Source organism: Rhinatrema bivittatum, chromosome 4 (assembly GCF_901001135.1).
Source record: "Rhinatrema bivittatum chromosome 4, aRhiBiv1.1, whole genome shotgun sequence".
Classification (NCBI taxonomy): domain Eukaryota; kingdom Metazoa; phylum Chordata; class Amphibia; order Gymnophiona; family Rhinatrematidae; genus Rhinatrema; species Rhinatrema bivittatum.
This window is the reverse complement of record NC_042618.1, coordinates 323,958,334-323,977,074: the sequence shown is the minus strand read 5'-3', so window position 1 is coordinate 323,977,074 and position 18,741 is coordinate 323,958,334. Positions and strand designations below refer to the sequence as shown.

The window sequence follows — 18,741 nt, the reverse complement described above, 5'->3', positions numbered from 1 at the left end:
CACACATACCTTTAGCTGTAAGGACTGGGCAACTTTCAGACAGCCAAGTAACTTGGATACATTGGTATTTACCTGGGTAAATGGCTTATGAACATGGACCTCCCCTTGGAATAAAAGCCTGCCTTTGTGAATCAGACCCATCGTGTATTACAACCTGGGGGTACCTATATATGATCAGATTCCAAGTTATCTATAAACCTCTTCTCCCTTCCCCCACTACTACCACAACATATTCTCCAGATAGCTTTCTGCATGGCCATGTGATCTCTGCCCATTTAAAAATGCAGCTTTTTCCATGGGGATAATTGATACTTAAATTGGCCAGCTGATCTGTACCAACTGAAAATATATGATTCTGTACTTAGGAACATGTTATTCAATTCTGGTTCTTGAAAGCCACAAAGAGGTCAGGTCTTCAGGATATCCCTAATGAATATGCATGCAGTAGATATACATACAGTTGAGACAGTGTACATGCAAATCTGTCTCATGAATATAGGATATGCCGAAAACCCAACCCATTTGCAGACCTCAAGGACTGGAAGTGAATACCTCTGACTTAGGGGATCAAATAATTAAGAGCTTACATTCTCTCTAAACTATGACATTCAAGGATAAGTAACTAAGAGGTAAACTGTCTGTAAAAATATGATAATTTGAACAACTGAACAATGTTATGTAAACTGAAAATATTATGTAGCAAACTATCCTATCTCTACACTGTAAATTATCTTTAATACTTGCCAGCTGGGTTACCCACACTGTGATCTGCTTTGAAGTGTCTCACTAACCAGGAAAGGTGTGATAATTTAATTTAGTTTACTATTTTTAATCTGAAAACTAATCTCTTATCTCAGTCCCTTATTTATCTATGCTCAAGCCAGTAAAGCATGGCTTGGCCCAGCCTTAGCTACTCCTTCATATATTAGAAACTTAAGAGTTCTGGAAAAATCCATGACACTGTATTATGCCTTATTAGCTGCTATAGTGATATTATGTGCACTGATTTTTTTTGTCTGAATTAAAAATAGGTTTTCAGATGACCCCAGTGTTTAGACTGCCACCAGGAGGCGGCGCACAGGAGGAGACAGAGGCTAGCTGCTTCGCCAATAGCAACCCGGGGTTTCCACAGGTTGAGCCCTTGGGTACCCGGGCCGCCTGGTCTTAGGTACGCCTCACAGGGTCTCCTATAGTGGAAGCGCAGGGGCGTGCCCACCACGAACAAGGGTGCGCGGTCGATGTCCAAGCAAGGATGTCCAGAGGTCACAGAAGGCCAGAATAGAGTTTCCGAGTGGATAGCGAGGATCAAGGCCAGAGTATCAGTCCAGAATGGTCAGCCGAAGCAGGGGTCAGTACCTTTAGTCAATCCGGGAGTAGTCAGGTCAGGCAGAGGTCAAGTTCCAGGTAGCGGTCAGTCGAGGTTGGTGAACAGGCAGAGGTCAAGATCTGAGCAGCAGTCAGACGAGGTCAGTGAACAGGCAGAGGTCAGTACCGTGAGATCAGTCCAAAGGGTACTACCAGGAATGGAGAAACAAAGGAGCAGGAGATGCTGGAACAGGAGACACTGGAACAGGCAAACTAGATAACACCGGAATGTACGACCCGCTTGCCAAGGCATGGATCATGGGTTTGAGCCCTGCCTTATATATGGAGTCTTCATGATGTCATCAGCGAGCACCTCCTGGGGTTTTCCCACGCTTAGCCCTTTAGAGGGCTGCAGGCCAGCCGCGCGCATGCCTAAGGGCAAGGCTGAGGACACGGAGCCTGCACGGGAGACTGAGAGCAGGGGAGCCAGGAACGCAGCGAACTGGCTGCAGCTGTGGAGGAGGAGAGCCAGGAGCTCATGGATGGGAGAGCGAGGTGAGCAGGGCCAGCCGCGGAGCGGACACGGCCAGGATGCGCAGCAGTACCCCCCCCCCCCCTTTCTAGGCCTCTCCCTTACCAGCCTCGGCTTGTCAGGGTGAACCCGATGGAATTCCGACAGGAGGTCCTTGTCATAGATGTGGTGGGAGGGCTCCCACGAGTTCTCCTCCGGTCCGAAACCCTCCCATGACAGAAGGTATTCCCAATAGCCTCTCCGTCATTTGACGTCCAATACCTCCTTTACTTGTAAGGTGTTCTCGGGTTCAGTATCATGCTGTGTAGGTGCAGGAGGCCTTTGGGAAGGCCAAGACAGGATTAATGGCTTTAATAGGGACACGTGAAACTACAGTGGGAAGCTGTAGTTGATATGTGACCGCTCCTATGCGCCAGATGACCGGAAATTGTCCGATGAACCTAGGAGCCAGTCGTTGTGACGGAAGGCATAGCCTGGTGTGTTTAGTGCTCAGCCAAACTTTCTGGCCGGGCTGGAACAGGGGTGCGGTGCGATGATGAGAGTCCGTGAAATGTTTGGCCTGCTCGGCCGCCTGGGTCAGTCTTTCCTTGACTTGATTCCATATTCGCCGTATTGTCTGTGCAGTAGACTGGGCTGCAGGCGAGGGAACAGAGAGCGGCACTGGTAGAGGCAGGCGTGGCTGGTGACCAAAGACCACAGAGAAGGGTGAGGCATCAGTAGCAGAGGCGACATGAGTATTGTGGGATAACTTGGCCCAGGGCAAGACGTCAGCCCAGTTATCCTGTTGATCATTGACATAAGATCTTAGTAATGTTTTCAGGGAGCGGTTTGTCCTCTTGGCTTGTTCATTTGCTTGAGGGTGGTAGGCTGACGTCAGATTCAGAGTAATATCAAACGTTTTGCAAAGTGACTGCCAGTACTTGGCGGCGAGTTGCGGCCCATGATCAGAAACAATCTCTTTGAGTAACCCATGTAAGCGGAATACGTTGTTTAGGAAGAGTTTTGCCAGTTCAGGAGCTGAGGGGAGACTTGGTAGTGGAACAAAATGTGTCATCTTTGATAAGCGGTCGATAATGACCCAAATGACCGTGTTGCCCTTTGATGGGGATAGCTCGACGATGAAGTCAGTAGAGATGCTTGACCAGGGTTCGGTGGGAGCCGGAAGAGGTTGGAGGAGTCCCCATGGATGACCCATCGGAGGTTTTTGCTGTGCACAGATGGGGACAAGAGTCCACATAACTATGGGAGTCTTTAACCATGCTAAGGCAGGGTTCATGGGTTTGAGCCCTGCCTTATATATGGAGTCTTCGTGATGTCATTAGCATCGCCTCCCAGGGTTTTCCCGCGCTTGGCCCTTTAAAGGGCTGCAGGCCAGCCGCGCGCATGCCTAGGGGCGGGGCCGAGGACGCAGAGGACAAAGAGCCCCAACGGGAGCTCCGCTGTGAGGCCTGCACGGGAGACTGAGAGCGGGGGAGCCGGGAATGCCGCGAACTGGCTGCGGCTGCGGAGGAGGAGAGCCCGGAGCTCGTGGACGGGAGAGCGAGGTGAGTAGGGCCGGTCGCAGCCGGGACGCGAAACAACAACTCATGCAGAAAAATAAAAAAGCACACATAGCATCTTGATAAATATGGCTCTTGAAAAATGATGACTGCCCTGTAAAACTAAAAATATGAAAAACCAAATAATCAATGCAATGTAATAATAAGGTAATCAGATACAAGTCTGAGAACTAATCTTTCCCTTTTTAGATAAGAAGGCAACCATAACCAAGTCATTTTAATAAGCAAAGTTAATGAAAACCAGATTGAAGGCATTGTAATTAGAGATTATATGAAAATGTCCTGGACCTAGTTTTGTGAGCACCACCGCGGTGTGCCGGCTGCTGGCTTTCGCACCGAATAGCGACACCGTGAAAGGTGGAGCTATTTGGCGCGCTACTGCAGACGATAACGTTGGTAACGTTATCACCGGCAGCGAAGACATTGCCGACTCCGCCCCCTCCCTGCCCCGCCTCCTCACCTCCTCCTAATTTGCATGCTATCGCATACGAAAAGGGCCTTTTCACGTGCGATACAGCTGTATTGCGTGCGATAAGCCTTTGATAAATGACCCCATTACATAGCTCATAGAATTTATTAGCTGATAAAACAGATTTTGTTACTCTCAATTGCATAGTTATAAGCAGTGAAAATACATTAAATTTATTTATTTAAGTCTTTTATATACCGACATTCATGAAAAAAATTTCATATCATATCGGTTTACAAGGAACAGGGGTATTATAACATTATTTAAATTTATCTATATCCAAATACAGTTTTCAAAGCATTTCGTGAAGTTTCTGTAGCTTTAAAAGAAGTGTCTCAATGCATAGAGCACTTACCACGGTGTCATGGGACATGGTCTCCCATATATTTCTCTGAAGAGCATTGTGGATAAGTGTGTCCATATTTCAGTATTCTTTTGGCCAGAAGCACTATGTAGACAAGCAAAGTAATAAATTGTTTTAACTTACAAAGCTGAGATTCAAAATGTGGGAGAATGTGTTTGATGAAATATGACCTAGGTCTGTCTGCATTACATGTAAGCAAACCACCAAATTATTCTTCCCATGATTTATTTATTTAGACATTTTATATGCCATCGTTCCAAATGAAAATCACAAATGTTTACAAAAGTAACATTCATACTGTATATCAACACACCAGGGATTAATATGAATCTACTGTGATTTTCTAATACATATTAACTAAAGGTCTAGGACAGCAGGTTTGTAGTACATTATAAAACAGGTTTGAATTATTTTTTCTTAATTCCAATTAGGTTCTTTCTACAGGGGCAGGAACTGGTAGGCCTGATTATACAACCTGTTCTTCGGTTAATCACATCTTCCGGTCCATTTTTCCTGTAAACATGCATTAAAAAAAATCACATTTGATAATGCATCAGAAAAATAAAATTCTGGTGAACAATATATAGGAGAAAAAGAAGTTGGGTGCTGCCGAGTCAGCTCTGTAATGTGTTGCCCTTACCATCCTGCTGCACAGTGCTGAGCTGGGCGCAGTGCCTTTCCTCCTGAGAAACTTGTACAGCTTTCCCAAAGCAAAGAGAGCACTCCGTATCTCGTAAAATGTTACTGAGACTCCAAGAAGAATACAACGTATACTGTGTCTCCTAAGCAACAGTGCCTTCAGCAAAACCAGCAACAGAAAATGGAAAATGTCAACAAACAATGCAAATGAAACAGATGAAATAAGCCTCAGTAGCTTGCACTTCCTAGATTCTGCTGCTAAGACACAGAAAGCTTTTGTAAACTGAACCTTTCCAGTCCAATATTTTTTCTCTGTTGTGAGATACTCGCTGCTTCAGATTTTCCATTCTCTTCGATCAGTGGTCCAAATTTATTCATTGTGCGTAGAGGTTTCTGCAGAACTGTATCCGAGATCCTGTAGGTGGAGAAAGTGGCTGTTTGATTTTTTTTTTAAACATAGTAATATAACGAAAGAAAATGTCCAAGTTGGATACCATTAGGGGAAAGTCCAAAAATCGGAGAACCTTATCATCGACCAAAGTTCGAAGGACCTTGTTTCAGCACATACTGCACAAGAGGATGATTCTGAATACCAAGGATGACCTGGTTAGTCTGAATTTGAAAAGAGATGATTAAAATAGAGTTAAAAGACATGGCAGAGATTTTACTGTCTAAAGTGAAATGGAATCGACAGGCAGTTTGTCAGAGTTTGAAAAGTAAAATAAAATTTATGGACAGTCAAACTTTCCTAGAGTGTTTACATTGCAACCTGCATTCATCCAGCAAGGGATTAATAGCCATATTGACTCCTCATTTAATTAGACAAATTTGGTTGTTTGGTACTTTTTATTGGACCAGTAGATACATGTTATTAGATAAGCTTTTGGGTATAAACTCTGCCCTTTTTGAGGCATTCATATCTGATGTAAAACCTTGTAACAGTTGGCAGGACCTAGGTTCAATAAAAGGCATAGAAATAAAGAACAAAAACCAAAGGTAAATAGCTTCAACCTATGAGACCATCATAAATTGGAGTACAGTTATTCGCCAAATGACTAATCCATAAATAGACATAAGAACATTTAGTGTGATAGACTTTCTCCCTTTATTGATAATTATAGATCTCAAAACTCCATGCAAGTGAATTTTTTAAATTTTTCCATGTGCTTGGTTTTTTTTTAATTTTACTAATAAAAACTATATGGGAAACAATCACTTATCTTCAAACCGCTAACAGAAATGTCCAGTTTCCTTACAGAAAGAGACAGAAAATAAGTGTGGAAGCCTCCAGGTGTTAGACCAAAATAAAGCGCCCGATGCATTACGCATTTCGATTCTTCATCAGGGGTTTTGAATATTTTTCTAAAGGATTAAAAAAGATTCCTGTTACTAAAATATTCATCTACTAAATTCACAGACTATTTCAAACTCACATTTGAAGCCTACATATTTCAACTTATTGAGTCCAAACACAAACCGGCATTCCGGAGTTCCACTTACTATATCCCATCTTCACTAAATGGCATGTGCTTAGACCAGCCACTCTTTAACATTTTATTATGAAATTGACCAGTCCAGAAGGGTAAGCTAAGATGGACCAATCAAGAACATGTAACATATTTAACATATTTTAACCAATCACAAGTAGAGGGCTTAATTTAAAGTGTATCAGTCGATGGCCTCATTCATACCTGAATGAAAGATGGTTTTCAACTTGAAGACTGCAATTAGAATCAGTAGGTGAAATTAAACTGTTGCGTGATTAGATTTGTTGGTCAACGTAATTAACCAAAGTGATTATATCAACATTCATCTATATATAATAAATAGATTTAGACGATCACTCCACAATGCTGTCACATGACCATCATACTAGGCATCATCGTATTAGCTTGCGCTTTTTAAACTCTGCCTTATGCTTAATCATAGGTCATACATATGGAAAGTCCCACAAAATTCCTTTTTTTTGAAGATTTTATATGCTATTAAAATGCAAAAAGTACTTAACTTAATAATCCCAGTCTTTCAACAAATTCATGACGGTCCTTCATCTCCCGGCTAGGACTGGTAACCCGACACGGGTCTGTGTTTCGGACTGCTGGTGGTTTTTGCTAGTCCTTTTTCAAGGGTAATGCTCAAAATGTTTCTAAAGATGGCGATCCAGCCTCATGAATTTGTTGAAAGACTGAGATTATTAAGTGAAGTTTGTATTGGCTAAAACTGTATTAAATAAGAGTCATTTTATAAGCAAAGTTAATGAAAACCAGATTGAAGGCATTGTAATTAGAGATTATATGAAAATGTCCTGTGCACTGCACATACCTATAGGGGTAGATTTTCAAAGGGATACATGCGTACGATATGTGCGTATCCCCTGAAAACCTACCCCAAACTCCCCCTGCGTGTGCCGAGCCTATTTTGCATAGGCTCGGTGGCTTGCGCAAGCTGCGGGACGCGCGCAAGTCCCGGGGCTTGCATGGAGGGGCGTTTTGGGGGCGGGCCCGGGGGCGTGGCACCGGCCCAGGGGGCGTAGTCGAGGCCTCTGGACCAGCCCCCGGGTCGGGTGATGGCACGCCAGCAGCCCGCTGGCGCGTGCAGATTTACGCCTGCTTTCCGCAGGCGTAAATCTGCCAACAAAGGTAGGGGGTGGTTAGATAGGGCCGGGGGGGTGGGTTAGGTAGGGGAAGGGAGGGGAAGGTGAGGGGAGGCGGAAGGAAAGTTCCCTCCGAGGCCGCTCCAATTTTGGAGCGGCCTCGGAGGGAACAGGCAGCGCACGCTGGGCTCGGCGGGCGCAGGTTGCACAAATGTGCACCCCCTTGCGCGCGCCGACCCCAGATTTTATAAAATATGCGCGGCTACGCGCGCATATCTTATAAAATCCAGCATACTTTTGTTCGCGCCTGGTGCACAAACAAAAGTACGCCCGTGCGTACATTTATAAAATCTACCCCAGAGTATGTATTGAAAGCAATTCATAGAAACAGGGAGTTGTCTCTCATTTTGTGCCTATAGCCACATTTCTTAATAAAGGAACTGATATATATTGTTTTAATTTGCTGCCGCGGTCATCATTTGGACAATGTTGAGGGGGGCCACCTCTCGGCGCTTGGGCCATGGGCACTAATGTCAGGTCCAGGGTTTGGGCCTTGACGGATTGACGGCCGCACATGTCTGTGAGGGGCTCTGGAGGGCCCTTAGTCCAACTGAGTGAGGCCTTCAGAGAAATTCTGAGAAATCCTGCTAGGGCGGAATGAAGCTGAGAAGTCCCACTAGGGCAGAGAAAAGCTGAGAAGTCCCGACTGGGTGGAGAGAAACTGAGAAGTCCCACTTAGGCAGAATCGGAGATATCGAATGATGAATGTCAGACCCGGGGATTGGGCTTCGACGGATTGATGGCCGGGTACATTTCAGAAGGGCTCCGGTGGGGCCTGTTGTATGGCGGCCTGCCTAGGACTACTCTGGTGATAGCGGTCATGACGCCTGTCCTGGGCTCGCAAGGAGCAAGCCCCCTTCCGTTCCGCTTAGTCTCTTCAGGTATACAATTTGGTGGCAATGATTTTGAAGCAGTGTTTGCCTTGCGCTGCTGAACGCAATCAGGGACGACTTGAGCCGCGTTGTCTCAACATGGCTGTCTTCAAATTCTGCTGGTCTGAAATTATGCCTTGGCGGAAAATTTTGGGCGTTGGATGGTGGGGAAAGATACCGCACCAATTCAATTCAATTCAAGGCCATTCAACACTTGGGTGGATATCATCTGGGACATGTGTGGGTTGATGCAAATTGTGCAGAAATGTATGCTCCAGATAGATTGCATTTGTCAAATATGGGAAATGATTTGTTTCTGCAAGCTTTTCAGAGACTATTTACTGGTTAATGCAGGAGCCATAGGCATAGGTATGGGGGGAACCCATCCTGTTGGGGGGGCAGAAGGGTACTTCCTGGCCCGCGCATGATGGGATCCCTGTGGCGGCGGCGATCAAGTCCTGGAAGATTATTGTAATGCTGGGGGCTGTATATGAAGCAGGAAGATGCCGGTAAGGAAATGAGAAGGGCCTTGGGGCCACCACTCGGCAATTGGCCATTGAATAGAGATGTGCAGACAAAAAGTTTACCTTGAGTCGTTGATACGATGTAGGTGAGGGTCGATTCCGTTCAATATGGACGTATGGAGAAATCCATAAGTTGTGGATCTGTCCATACGTTGCCCAGTTCCCTAAATAAAAATTTAAACCCCCCACCCTCCTTAATCCCCCCCCCCAAGACTTACCAAAACTCCCTGGTGGTCCAGCGGGGAGTCAGGAAGCCATCCCTGCACTCCTTTGTGATTTCCTCATGGCGCCGATAGCCTGTGTCACAGGGGCTGCCGTGCCATTGGTCAGCCCCTGTCACATGGTCACCGGCGCCATCTTGTGCTCCTACCATGTGACAGGTAGGTCATGTGGCAGGAGGTCGCTCCGGGACCCCCGTTGGACCCAACCAGAACTTTTGGCCAGCTTGGGGGGACCTCCTGACCCCCCCAAGCTGGCCAAAAGTTCCGGTTGGGTCCAACGGGGGTCCCGGAGCGGAGGAGCACGTGACGCCGGAGCGGAGGAGCACGTGACGCCGGAGCGGTGTGACGCCGGCATCACGTGCTCCTCCGCGCCTCCGCTCCCGGACCCCCGCTGGACTTTTGGCAAGTCTTGTGGGGGTCAGGAGGCCCCCCCAAGCTGGCCAAAAGTTCCGGTTGGGTCCGGTTGGGTTCCGGTTGGGTCCGGTTGGGCCCAACCTACGCGCGTATCTTATAAAATCCAGCGTACTTTTGTTCGCGCCTGCTGCGCGAACAAAAGTACACGCTCGCGCAAGTTTTCAAAATCTGCCCCATACAGTGCATTTGTGCATTATTTTATGTGCATATAGTCACACAATTTCCTAGAGGGCCATTTCTATGGGTTAGGCACGACTTTCCCCTCAGATATTCCTTTGAAAATGACCCTCTTTGTATTAAAATAATCAGAAATGTGCACTACAGCACAGACTTTGGTTTACAATGGCTGCCTGAAACTCATGGTAACCATCTTTTAGTCTGCTCCCAATTTTTTCTGCTGTTCTGTATTTCAGCTTCAAATTAATATTCTGTTCCTTTTACACTGCACATCTGTCTTCCGTTATAGTGACAAGAGCATGTGGGTTCCAGTTCTATAAATTCCTTTTGAAGTGACATAGGAGAAAAATCATACTGAAGTCTCAGCGTGCTGCTTCTACTGAACTTAATTTCAGCTGTCAAAAAATTCAGCTTCTAAGAAAAGTTTGCATTTAAAGATTGTTCTGATGAGAGAAATCTACTGTATTCTTAAAAATGCTATATATTAAAGTATTGTTAAATAAACATGAAGGATCTGAGTTAAACCAACAAGCTAGGATACCAAAATATGCTAAGTGCACTTTATTATATGAAACATATTTTCTAATGCTTGTATATTGTGGATTGGTTCACAGTATACAATCACCTTAACAATCCCTTCACATACTATTTAGAAAAGTGCACATCTCCTCAGTTGACTCAGAAAGTTAACTCTGTGAGCGTGTAGTGCTATATGCCCTCATAAGGATAAAATGACTTCCTAACAAAAAAATATTTTCTCTCTAATCTTGGAACTTGATTTTGGGCACTGGGCATCTAAATTCCCTCTAACCATCTGCTGGGACCATTTCCAAATCATGAAGTTTCAACAATTAAGCCACTTGGAGAATGCAGCTGCAACAAGTTCAGCCACGCTTTTGGCATATGCAGCTTCAGGAAAGGATTAGAGTTCCTGGTGCACCACCTCTTGTAAAAAAAATCCAGGTTATTTACATTTCTTTTCTCCTGAGGGTTTATAAAGCTTTAATGCTGTACACATAGAAGAAGGATTTCAACTGATTTATTTTATTTCTCCTTTTAAACCCCCATTAAACTCCTGCAACTCAAATGGCATCCATGGACAACACATGCTTTCAGTGCTGCTCCTTTGGCCATTATGGGCTGCAGCAATAGCAGTAGCTGTCTTCCCTCCCTTTCCAAGCTGGAAGGTAACACCTCTTTAGCACACCAGATCCATCAGACGGGACACTCAGATACGAGCCTCCATCACAGATTCATCTAAAAGTGACTTTAAACCAGACATAACTAGATGGCCACTACGCATGTAAAAAAAAAAAAAAAAAAAAGGCAATACTGGGGGGATATGTTTAGGCTGGGGGAGAAAACTGCACTTATTGATAGAATTTTCAATTATATATTCAGAGTGTTCCCTGCATAATTCCAGCTACAGATATAGAATGAAGGAGTACGCAGGTACTTTTGGATCCATGTAACTTTAGCAAATTTTCAAAAAAGAATCTACCTTGTTAGTTGTTTTTTTTTTAATTTGCCGAAGTTATGCAGTAATGCTCTTTATTTGGACCTCCCTGCTACCTTATCTTTCAGTTGATACAGAATGCTGCTAGTTTGACCAAAAACAAACAAATTTCTATAAAGTTTATGCACAGCAGATCAATATCAAAATTAATATATTTATAGCTAGTTTCAAATGACCATCATATTGGCACCAGCAGACTGCAATAAAATGATTCAATGACTGATTTCCAGTATGGCGTGAGCAGTGTAATCATCAGTCATTTAAATTGAGGATGGCTCAAATTGATAAAGTTTTTTTAAAATTATTATTTTATGCAAATAAAATAATATAATGCATGTAGATATATGGAGAACTTATCTGCAAGAGATCTGGATGTTAAGCCCAGACAATTAAATCCTGTCTTGATTACGGTGACTCTAAAACTTTGACTTGCAGGTTGTCAACAATCCAAGGGTGGTAACTAGAGCGGTAGCGGCTTGGGAAATGCCAGAGGAAAAAAGAGGCAGACTCTGGCTGTTCCTTAAGTGCTGTTTATTTACAGTGAAATTGAGAAAAGTGCACAGCAAAACAAACAAAATAGATAGCTAGCCTTGGAGTTCAGATCTTTCACAGTTAACATAGTGCAGTGCAAAGTAAAACAAACAATGTAGGCAGCTCACCTTGACTTCAGGCAAGTCCCAATCCTAAACTCAACCATATCACCCCGATCCTCAAAGATCTCCATTGGCTCCCCATCCACCATCGCATAACCTATAAAACACTCACCATTATACATAAAACACTCCACAACCAGAACATGCACTGGTTGAAAGATACGATCCACTTCCACACATCCAATAGACCGACCAGATCATAAAGGTACCCTTCATACTCCCTCTCTGAAACTGTTGCACCTCAAGTCCACCAAAGAGCGGGCCATATCCATTGCTGGTCCCTGGAACTCCATGCCTCCAAAACTCAGACTGGAACAATGCGCACAGAAATTAAAAAAAAAAAACAAAACCTCAAAACATGGTTATTCAAAGAAGCCTACCCCTAATCACTCGCAACTTAATGTCCGTTGGATCATTTCTACATAACCTCACCTGCACACCCTAGATTCTCCTGCCCCTTACAACCTATCTAACCCTCACCCGCCTCGCCCCTATGCCAATTAAGACTTTGACACAAGATTTGTAAATAGTTATCTACTATTATATTGTTATATTGATTATACTGTCATAACTCTACTGCGACTGTAAAATGTAAATACTGTCATAACTCTACTGCTACTGTAAAATGCTGTCCTAGGTTTTTAGTTATTTATGATCTCCTCTGTATGTATCTATGCCTCTCTATGCATCTAGCACCATCTCGCTATCCTTTGCACATTCTCTTCTCCCATTTTGCGGATCCATATTATTTTGTAACTGATTTTCTCTTTCTATTTCCCCCCGTTTTTGCATTGTAAACCGGCATGATGTCTCTGATGAATGTCGGTAAAGAAAAGCCTTAAATAATAATAATAATAAAAAAATAAATAAACAAAGCAGGTCTTTAACTTACTGTCACTCTCAAACCTTAAATGTAGCAGAACTTCTCATACAATTTGTCTCTGTTTATTCCCCAGGGCCCGCTCAACCCTTCTAGGCCCTGAGGTCTTATACTCTGGTAAAGGGTTCCTCCCTTCACCCATGATTCCCTATGGGTCTCAACTTTAAGGAGGACCGGGCAACATAGCTGTGCCCAGTCCTTTAAGGTAATCTGAGGGAGTTTTCTGTACACTCCCTCACATACCCTCCCCCCTCAGCTCAGCCTTGCCTGTCAAGAGAGGTGTCCCCTTGTACAGAGGACACCTCTCTTGACAGGAAATCTGCTTTGGCATTCTCCCTTCCTGTCCTATGTTGGATCTTATAGTTGAAGGGCTGTTGGGCCAGGAACCATCTCATCACTCTTGCGTTGGACTTCTTTTTCCTATTCATCCATAGGAGTGGTTGGTGGTCCATTATGAGTGCCAACTGCTGTCCCAGTAGGTAATAGCACAAGGCCTCTAAGGCCCTTTTGACTACCAAGGCCTCTTTTTCCACTGTTGAGAAGCGCCTTTCTCGTGGCATCAACTTCCATCTAAAGTATGCTACTGAATGTTCTTGGCCATCCCTCTCTTGGACTAATATGGCTCCCAAGTCGACTTCTGAGGCATTGGTCTGCACCATGAAGGATTCGGTGAAGTCCAGGCTTATTAGGACAGGTTCAGAACATATTGTCTCTTCCCGGGCCCTGAAGGTCTTTTCTGCTTCCTCTGACCACTGGACCTTCTCTGGTACTTTCTTTACCAACAGCCTTGTGAGAGGCTCCGCCTTCTCTGAGTAGCTGGGAATAAACATTCTTTAGTATCCCATAAGGCCTAGGAATGCCATCACTTTTGCTTTTGTTTGCAGAACTGGCATTCATGTGATTGCCTTGATCTTCCTGGTGCGTGGATGGATCTTGCCCTTCCCCAGGCCCTCTTACCCTCCCAGAAAGTACTTCTTAGGGTTAGCTGTTAGCCCTGCTTTCTTCAGACAGGTTAGCATCACCTGGAGTTGGCTAAGATGTGTCTTCCAGTCAGGGCTGCAGACCACGATGTCATCCAAATAGGTGACTGCGTACCCTTGATGTGGGCTGAGCAGGTGGTTGACCAATGTTGTGGGGAGCTCAATAAAGGCCAAAAGGGAGTACAATGAACTGTAAAAGTCCACCAGGTGCTGAGAACGCACCTGCCAGTACCCTTTGGTAAGATCAAGGGTAGCAATGAATTGGTCCAATCCCAGACGCTCAATCAGTTCATCCACTCATGGCATCAGATAGGCCTCGTTGACCATTTTAAAGTTGATACAGAACCTTATGCTCCCATCTGGCTTTGGCACCAGTACTATGAGTGGGGACCAATCACTATTAGATTCCTCTATTAACCTGAGGTGGAGCATCTCCTTCACTTCGGTCTCGATGATATGGTGCCTGGCTTTGGGAATCCAATAGGGTCATTGCTGTGCCACAACTCCAAGAGACATAATGATATCATGTTACACCAGGTGGATACTACCGGGCAGGTTTGAGAAGATCTCTTTGTTTTTTTCTCTACCACCATCTTTAAGTCAGTTGTCTATGTAGTGGACAGCTGTACTCCGAAAGGAACATGAGCTTCAGGTCTGACTTCTGGACCAAACTCTCTTTCTTGCACCACTCTGCACTCCTCAGGAGGTTTAAGTGGTAGATTTGAGTTTTCTTTCATTTATCTTGCTGAACTATTTTGTAATCCACAGGCCTGGTTTTATCCAAAACTTCACAGGGTCCTTGCCAACAGGCTAACAGCTTGCTTTTTGATGATGGGAGGAGGACAAGGACACGGTTGCCCAATTGGAATACTTGTTGGACCGTGGGACAATTGTAAACTCGGGCTTGGCAATTCTTAAGCTTTTCTTCACCTCACCAGTCTTTTTTTAGGTGATCTTGCACTCAGAGCATGCAGTCCACGAGGTTATGCCCGAGGTTTGCTTCATCCTCCCAAATCTCATGAGCTATGTCCAGGATTCCTCTCGGTCTCTTCCCATATAGTAACTCAAAAGGGGAAAAGCCCATTGATCTCTGTGGTCCTTCACGGATTGCAAACAGCATGTAGGATAGTAATGTGTTCCAGTTTTTGCAGTCTTCATCCACAGATTTCCTCAGCATTTGTTTTGAGCGTCTCATTGAAGCACTCGACCAAGCCATCAATCTGTGGGTGATATACCGAGGTACGCAGAGTTTTTACCTTGAGCAAGGTGCAAAGTTGTTTCATTACCTTGGAGATGAAAGGGGTACCCTGATCTAACAGGATCTCCTTGAGCAGCCCATGTCGTGAAAAAACCTCCTTAGGGTGGGCACCACCATCGGTGTCTTCATATTCTGTAGTGGTGCACTGCTTCAATATATCTAGTGACATAATCTAGGATGACGAGAATTAATTTATTTCCTTGATTGAGTCAATGTCTCTAGTGGCCCCACAAGATCCATGCTCACTCTTTCAAAAGGGGTCTCTATTATAGCCATTGGTATGAGAGGCTTTGTGAACTAGCAGGTAGGGCAGGACCGGCATTACAACTGGACCTGTTTATGTAGGCCCGGCCTATAGAATTATGCCAGTATCGTTTCCCTGGTCTTTTCCTCCCCCAGGTAACTCCCTAGAAGGGAACTGTATCCTAACTGACGATAATGTCTGGGAACCAGGAGTTGTTGTATCATGTCCCCTTCCACACTTCCCTCTGTGACTCTGGAAAGTAAATCCCCTTTTATCACAAAATAGGGAGGAACCGGGTCTGTAAGCTGCACTCCTGGGACTATCTTTCCATCACCCTTTTTATATGCTACTGGGCCCACTTAGAGGATTCATCCTCCCTCTGAGCCCTCCTAAAGTTCCCCAGATTACCCCCGGTTTCCACTCCAAGGGGCCAGATATGACATTCTGTGTGGGTGGTTGTTCTCTTTCCAACTCTGAACCCTTCTCCCCGTCTGCCTCTAAATTAGCAGCAAGGGTATATTTGTCCTTTCTGTGTTGTCTCTGGTACTTAGGAGTCTTAAAGTCTTTATGAAAATGATCAGGGTCTTCCAATGGAAAGAGTTCTGGAAAGTCTCAACTCTTCATAGTTGTGGCTGGACGAACCTGTTGTAAACTGGTTCCAGAGATACTTGAAGTGTGGACACTGGACAGTCCCATCCAATGATCATGAGGTAGGGTAGTCAAGGGAGTACTCCCACCTCAACCACATCTTGGCTGGTCGGGGTATTCAGTCGTATCTAGCTTAACCTTTCTAGGCCCAGAGGTCTTATACTCCGGTGAAGGGCTCCACCCAGGATTCCCTATGGGTCTCAGCCTTAAGGAAGACCAGATGAGACAGTTGTGCCCATTCCTTTAAAGTTTTCTGTACACTCCCTCACACCCTCACTTTTCTGTACACTCCCTCACACCAAGGTCTTGCAGGTCTTGCAGGTTGTCAACATTCCAAAGTCAACACTGCAATGTTTCGACAGCCAATGCTTTCTGCTTCAGGAAGTAAGACAATGACTGTAGAAATCCTTAATTTAGAATAGTGCATAAACTAATGCATTTACGCAGATTGACTATGACCTCTTAATCACTTATCTGAGAAGATGAGTGGGGAATGCTCTGACAGCGTTATACATAGTTCTAATGGGTCAGCTGCTAGGTTGACAACAGGATGCTCACATTTTGATCATATTTCTCCCAGTTTACACCTATTACTTTGGCTACCTGTATCTTGGACAATACAATTTAACATTGTTTCCTTAACCTTTAAGGCTCTTGTTAACACTCTTGCTATTCATTTGCATTCTGCCCTTACTATTTATACTCTTGCCCATTAATTATAGTCTACTGGTATATGTGCTCTGGTTGTTTCTTCATTTAAATCTTTAAAACTAGAGCTAGAGCTTTCTCTGTGGTTGCTCCAATTTATGGAGTACCTTGCCAACTGATCTTAGAGCTATGACTTGTTACATGACTTTTCGGAACAAAGTAAAACCATATTTTTTGACCAGGCCTTGCCTGATTGATTTTTATGTATTTACATTTTATTATATGTCCCAATTTTTGTTTAATGTTCTTGTTTTATTGCTTATGTCTTATGATTTTTTATTACTCCTCTGATTTTTTTATATTTATGCTGCTGTTTAATTATTGGATGTGGATTATGTTCATTATTTTATGATTAATGTATGTTTGTAATGCTCTTGTACTCCGCTGAGATCTCATCATGGGTTGGCAGAATATAAATGATATTAAATAAATACAGAAATGGCTGCACAACCTGCTACTAGCTGGCTTAGTGACACTTGCCCCTTATACTTCTAGTTAAACAATAGATGGAAATTTTTCAAGCCATTTACCTGGATAAATTGCCCTCCTCCACCCAGCTAAAAGCATGTGCAGACTTCCACAAAGCCTAACTTTCAAACCTATCTGCGCAACCCCATATCCATGTCTATAGGGTTCCACGCAGATTCGATCAACTATTTTAGAACTTGCGTGGAGCAGTTTGTGCAGGTTTGATAATACATGTATCTTCACTTCCCAAAGTACATGCATACTTTTCAGTACACGCAATATTTAGAGCATGCTTGGGGTCTTAGTATTCAGGTACTCTCGCACATGCACACTCACTGCTGGTTTTGCTGAGGTGGGTTCATACCGAAATGCCCCCCCCAGCAAGGAAACCAAACTTTTCAGCCCAGGACATGGCCAGAATGGCCTCCCTGATAGTTCAGAATGAGGATTTGCTGTTCCCCCATCAGCAGGGTCTGCTGCAAAGCCTGGACCATGAGCTAGGCCTGGCAGGGCCTGCAGCGAGAGTTTAATTGTGGAGCTTCCTACCCCTGGAAGTTAAGTGCCTTGAAAGAACTAGGGGGTAATCAGGATGCACATGCAAAAGGACATGAACTAGGTACAGGCTCTATCACTCTGCAAGCAGCTTTGCACAGCTGGTTTCATGTGTTAAGATGCTTTCTGAATAATCATACAAAAAAAGTCAACATCCAAAAGTGTATCAAACAATCAATTACAAGAAAAACTCCTGGATGATAGATATGCAATTTAAAGTTTTGAGACAAAAGACATTTCAACAGAATGAAGGTACCTTCATAACCCCGAGCGGTTATTTAGCCTGGTATGACGTTTCTACCACTATATCAGTCATATATAATCATGGGTACCACAAGCACTGGGGTTTTTTTTTTCACTTTTTTTCCACTTTTTTTTCCATTTTTTGTTGCTGATAACATTGAAAGGGTACTATCCGTATACTTGAATTCTCTGCAGTGCTTGAGTATAATTCAGTCTGTGAGCCCAACATGGAACCATGTTTCGAGGACACTGCTTCAGGGGCTGAAAAGCATTAGGAAATGCCGACTTGTGCTATCTAAAAGATAATATAAATAAACAAGTATGTAATAGGTGGGTGATGTAAAATATGCAGAGTGTACTATGAGCAGATTCCAGCAGTTGAGCATATGCGATCACAATTCAATGGGCTGCATTCATTATCTAATAAACAAAAGTCCCCCATGAACAAAAAGGTAAAGATACGGCACTGACACAGCAGGTCCTTCATCATGCCCCCATTTTGAAAGATCGGTGCTGACTGCATTCCTTTCCTGGAGAAAGGTGAAATAATGGGATATATTCTTTAGAGTTTGTGTGTGTCTGAGGTAATAAGCAAGCAGGAGATAGTTAATTCTAGTGTCTGTCTTTCCCACCCACTCAACCCTTGATTGTTAGGCAAGTGACACTTTCTCATTAAACATCAATCATGCTCTTATCTAAATCATACTATTGTACCACAGATAAAAAATGCCTGCAGTCTTTGTGCCAATTTGAGTAATTATTTATTTAGATTTTTATATTCTGCTTTTCACACTTTTTCTAGCACTTCAAAGTGGATTATATTCAGGTACTGTACAATTTTCCCTATCCCCAGAGGATTTAT

The 18,741-nt window shown here is 43.9% G+C and overlaps 1 protein-coding gene across 1 annotated transcript in view; it reads left to right on the top strand.

Moving 5' to 3' along the window:
- The first annotated feature begins 5,082 nt into the window (after positions 1-5,082).
- LOC115090803 (testis-expressed protein 47-like) overlaps positions 5,083-18,741 on the top strand; it is a 97,216-nt gene continuing 83,557 nt past the window's right edge. The window contains exon 1 of the mRNA XM_029600317.1: positions 5,083-5,474. Within this exon, the coding sequence (XP_029456177.1) occupies positions 5,346-5,474 (129 nt within the window). The 5' untranslated portion in view covers positions 5,083-5,345. The remainder of the gene's footprint in view (positions 5,475-18,741) is intronic.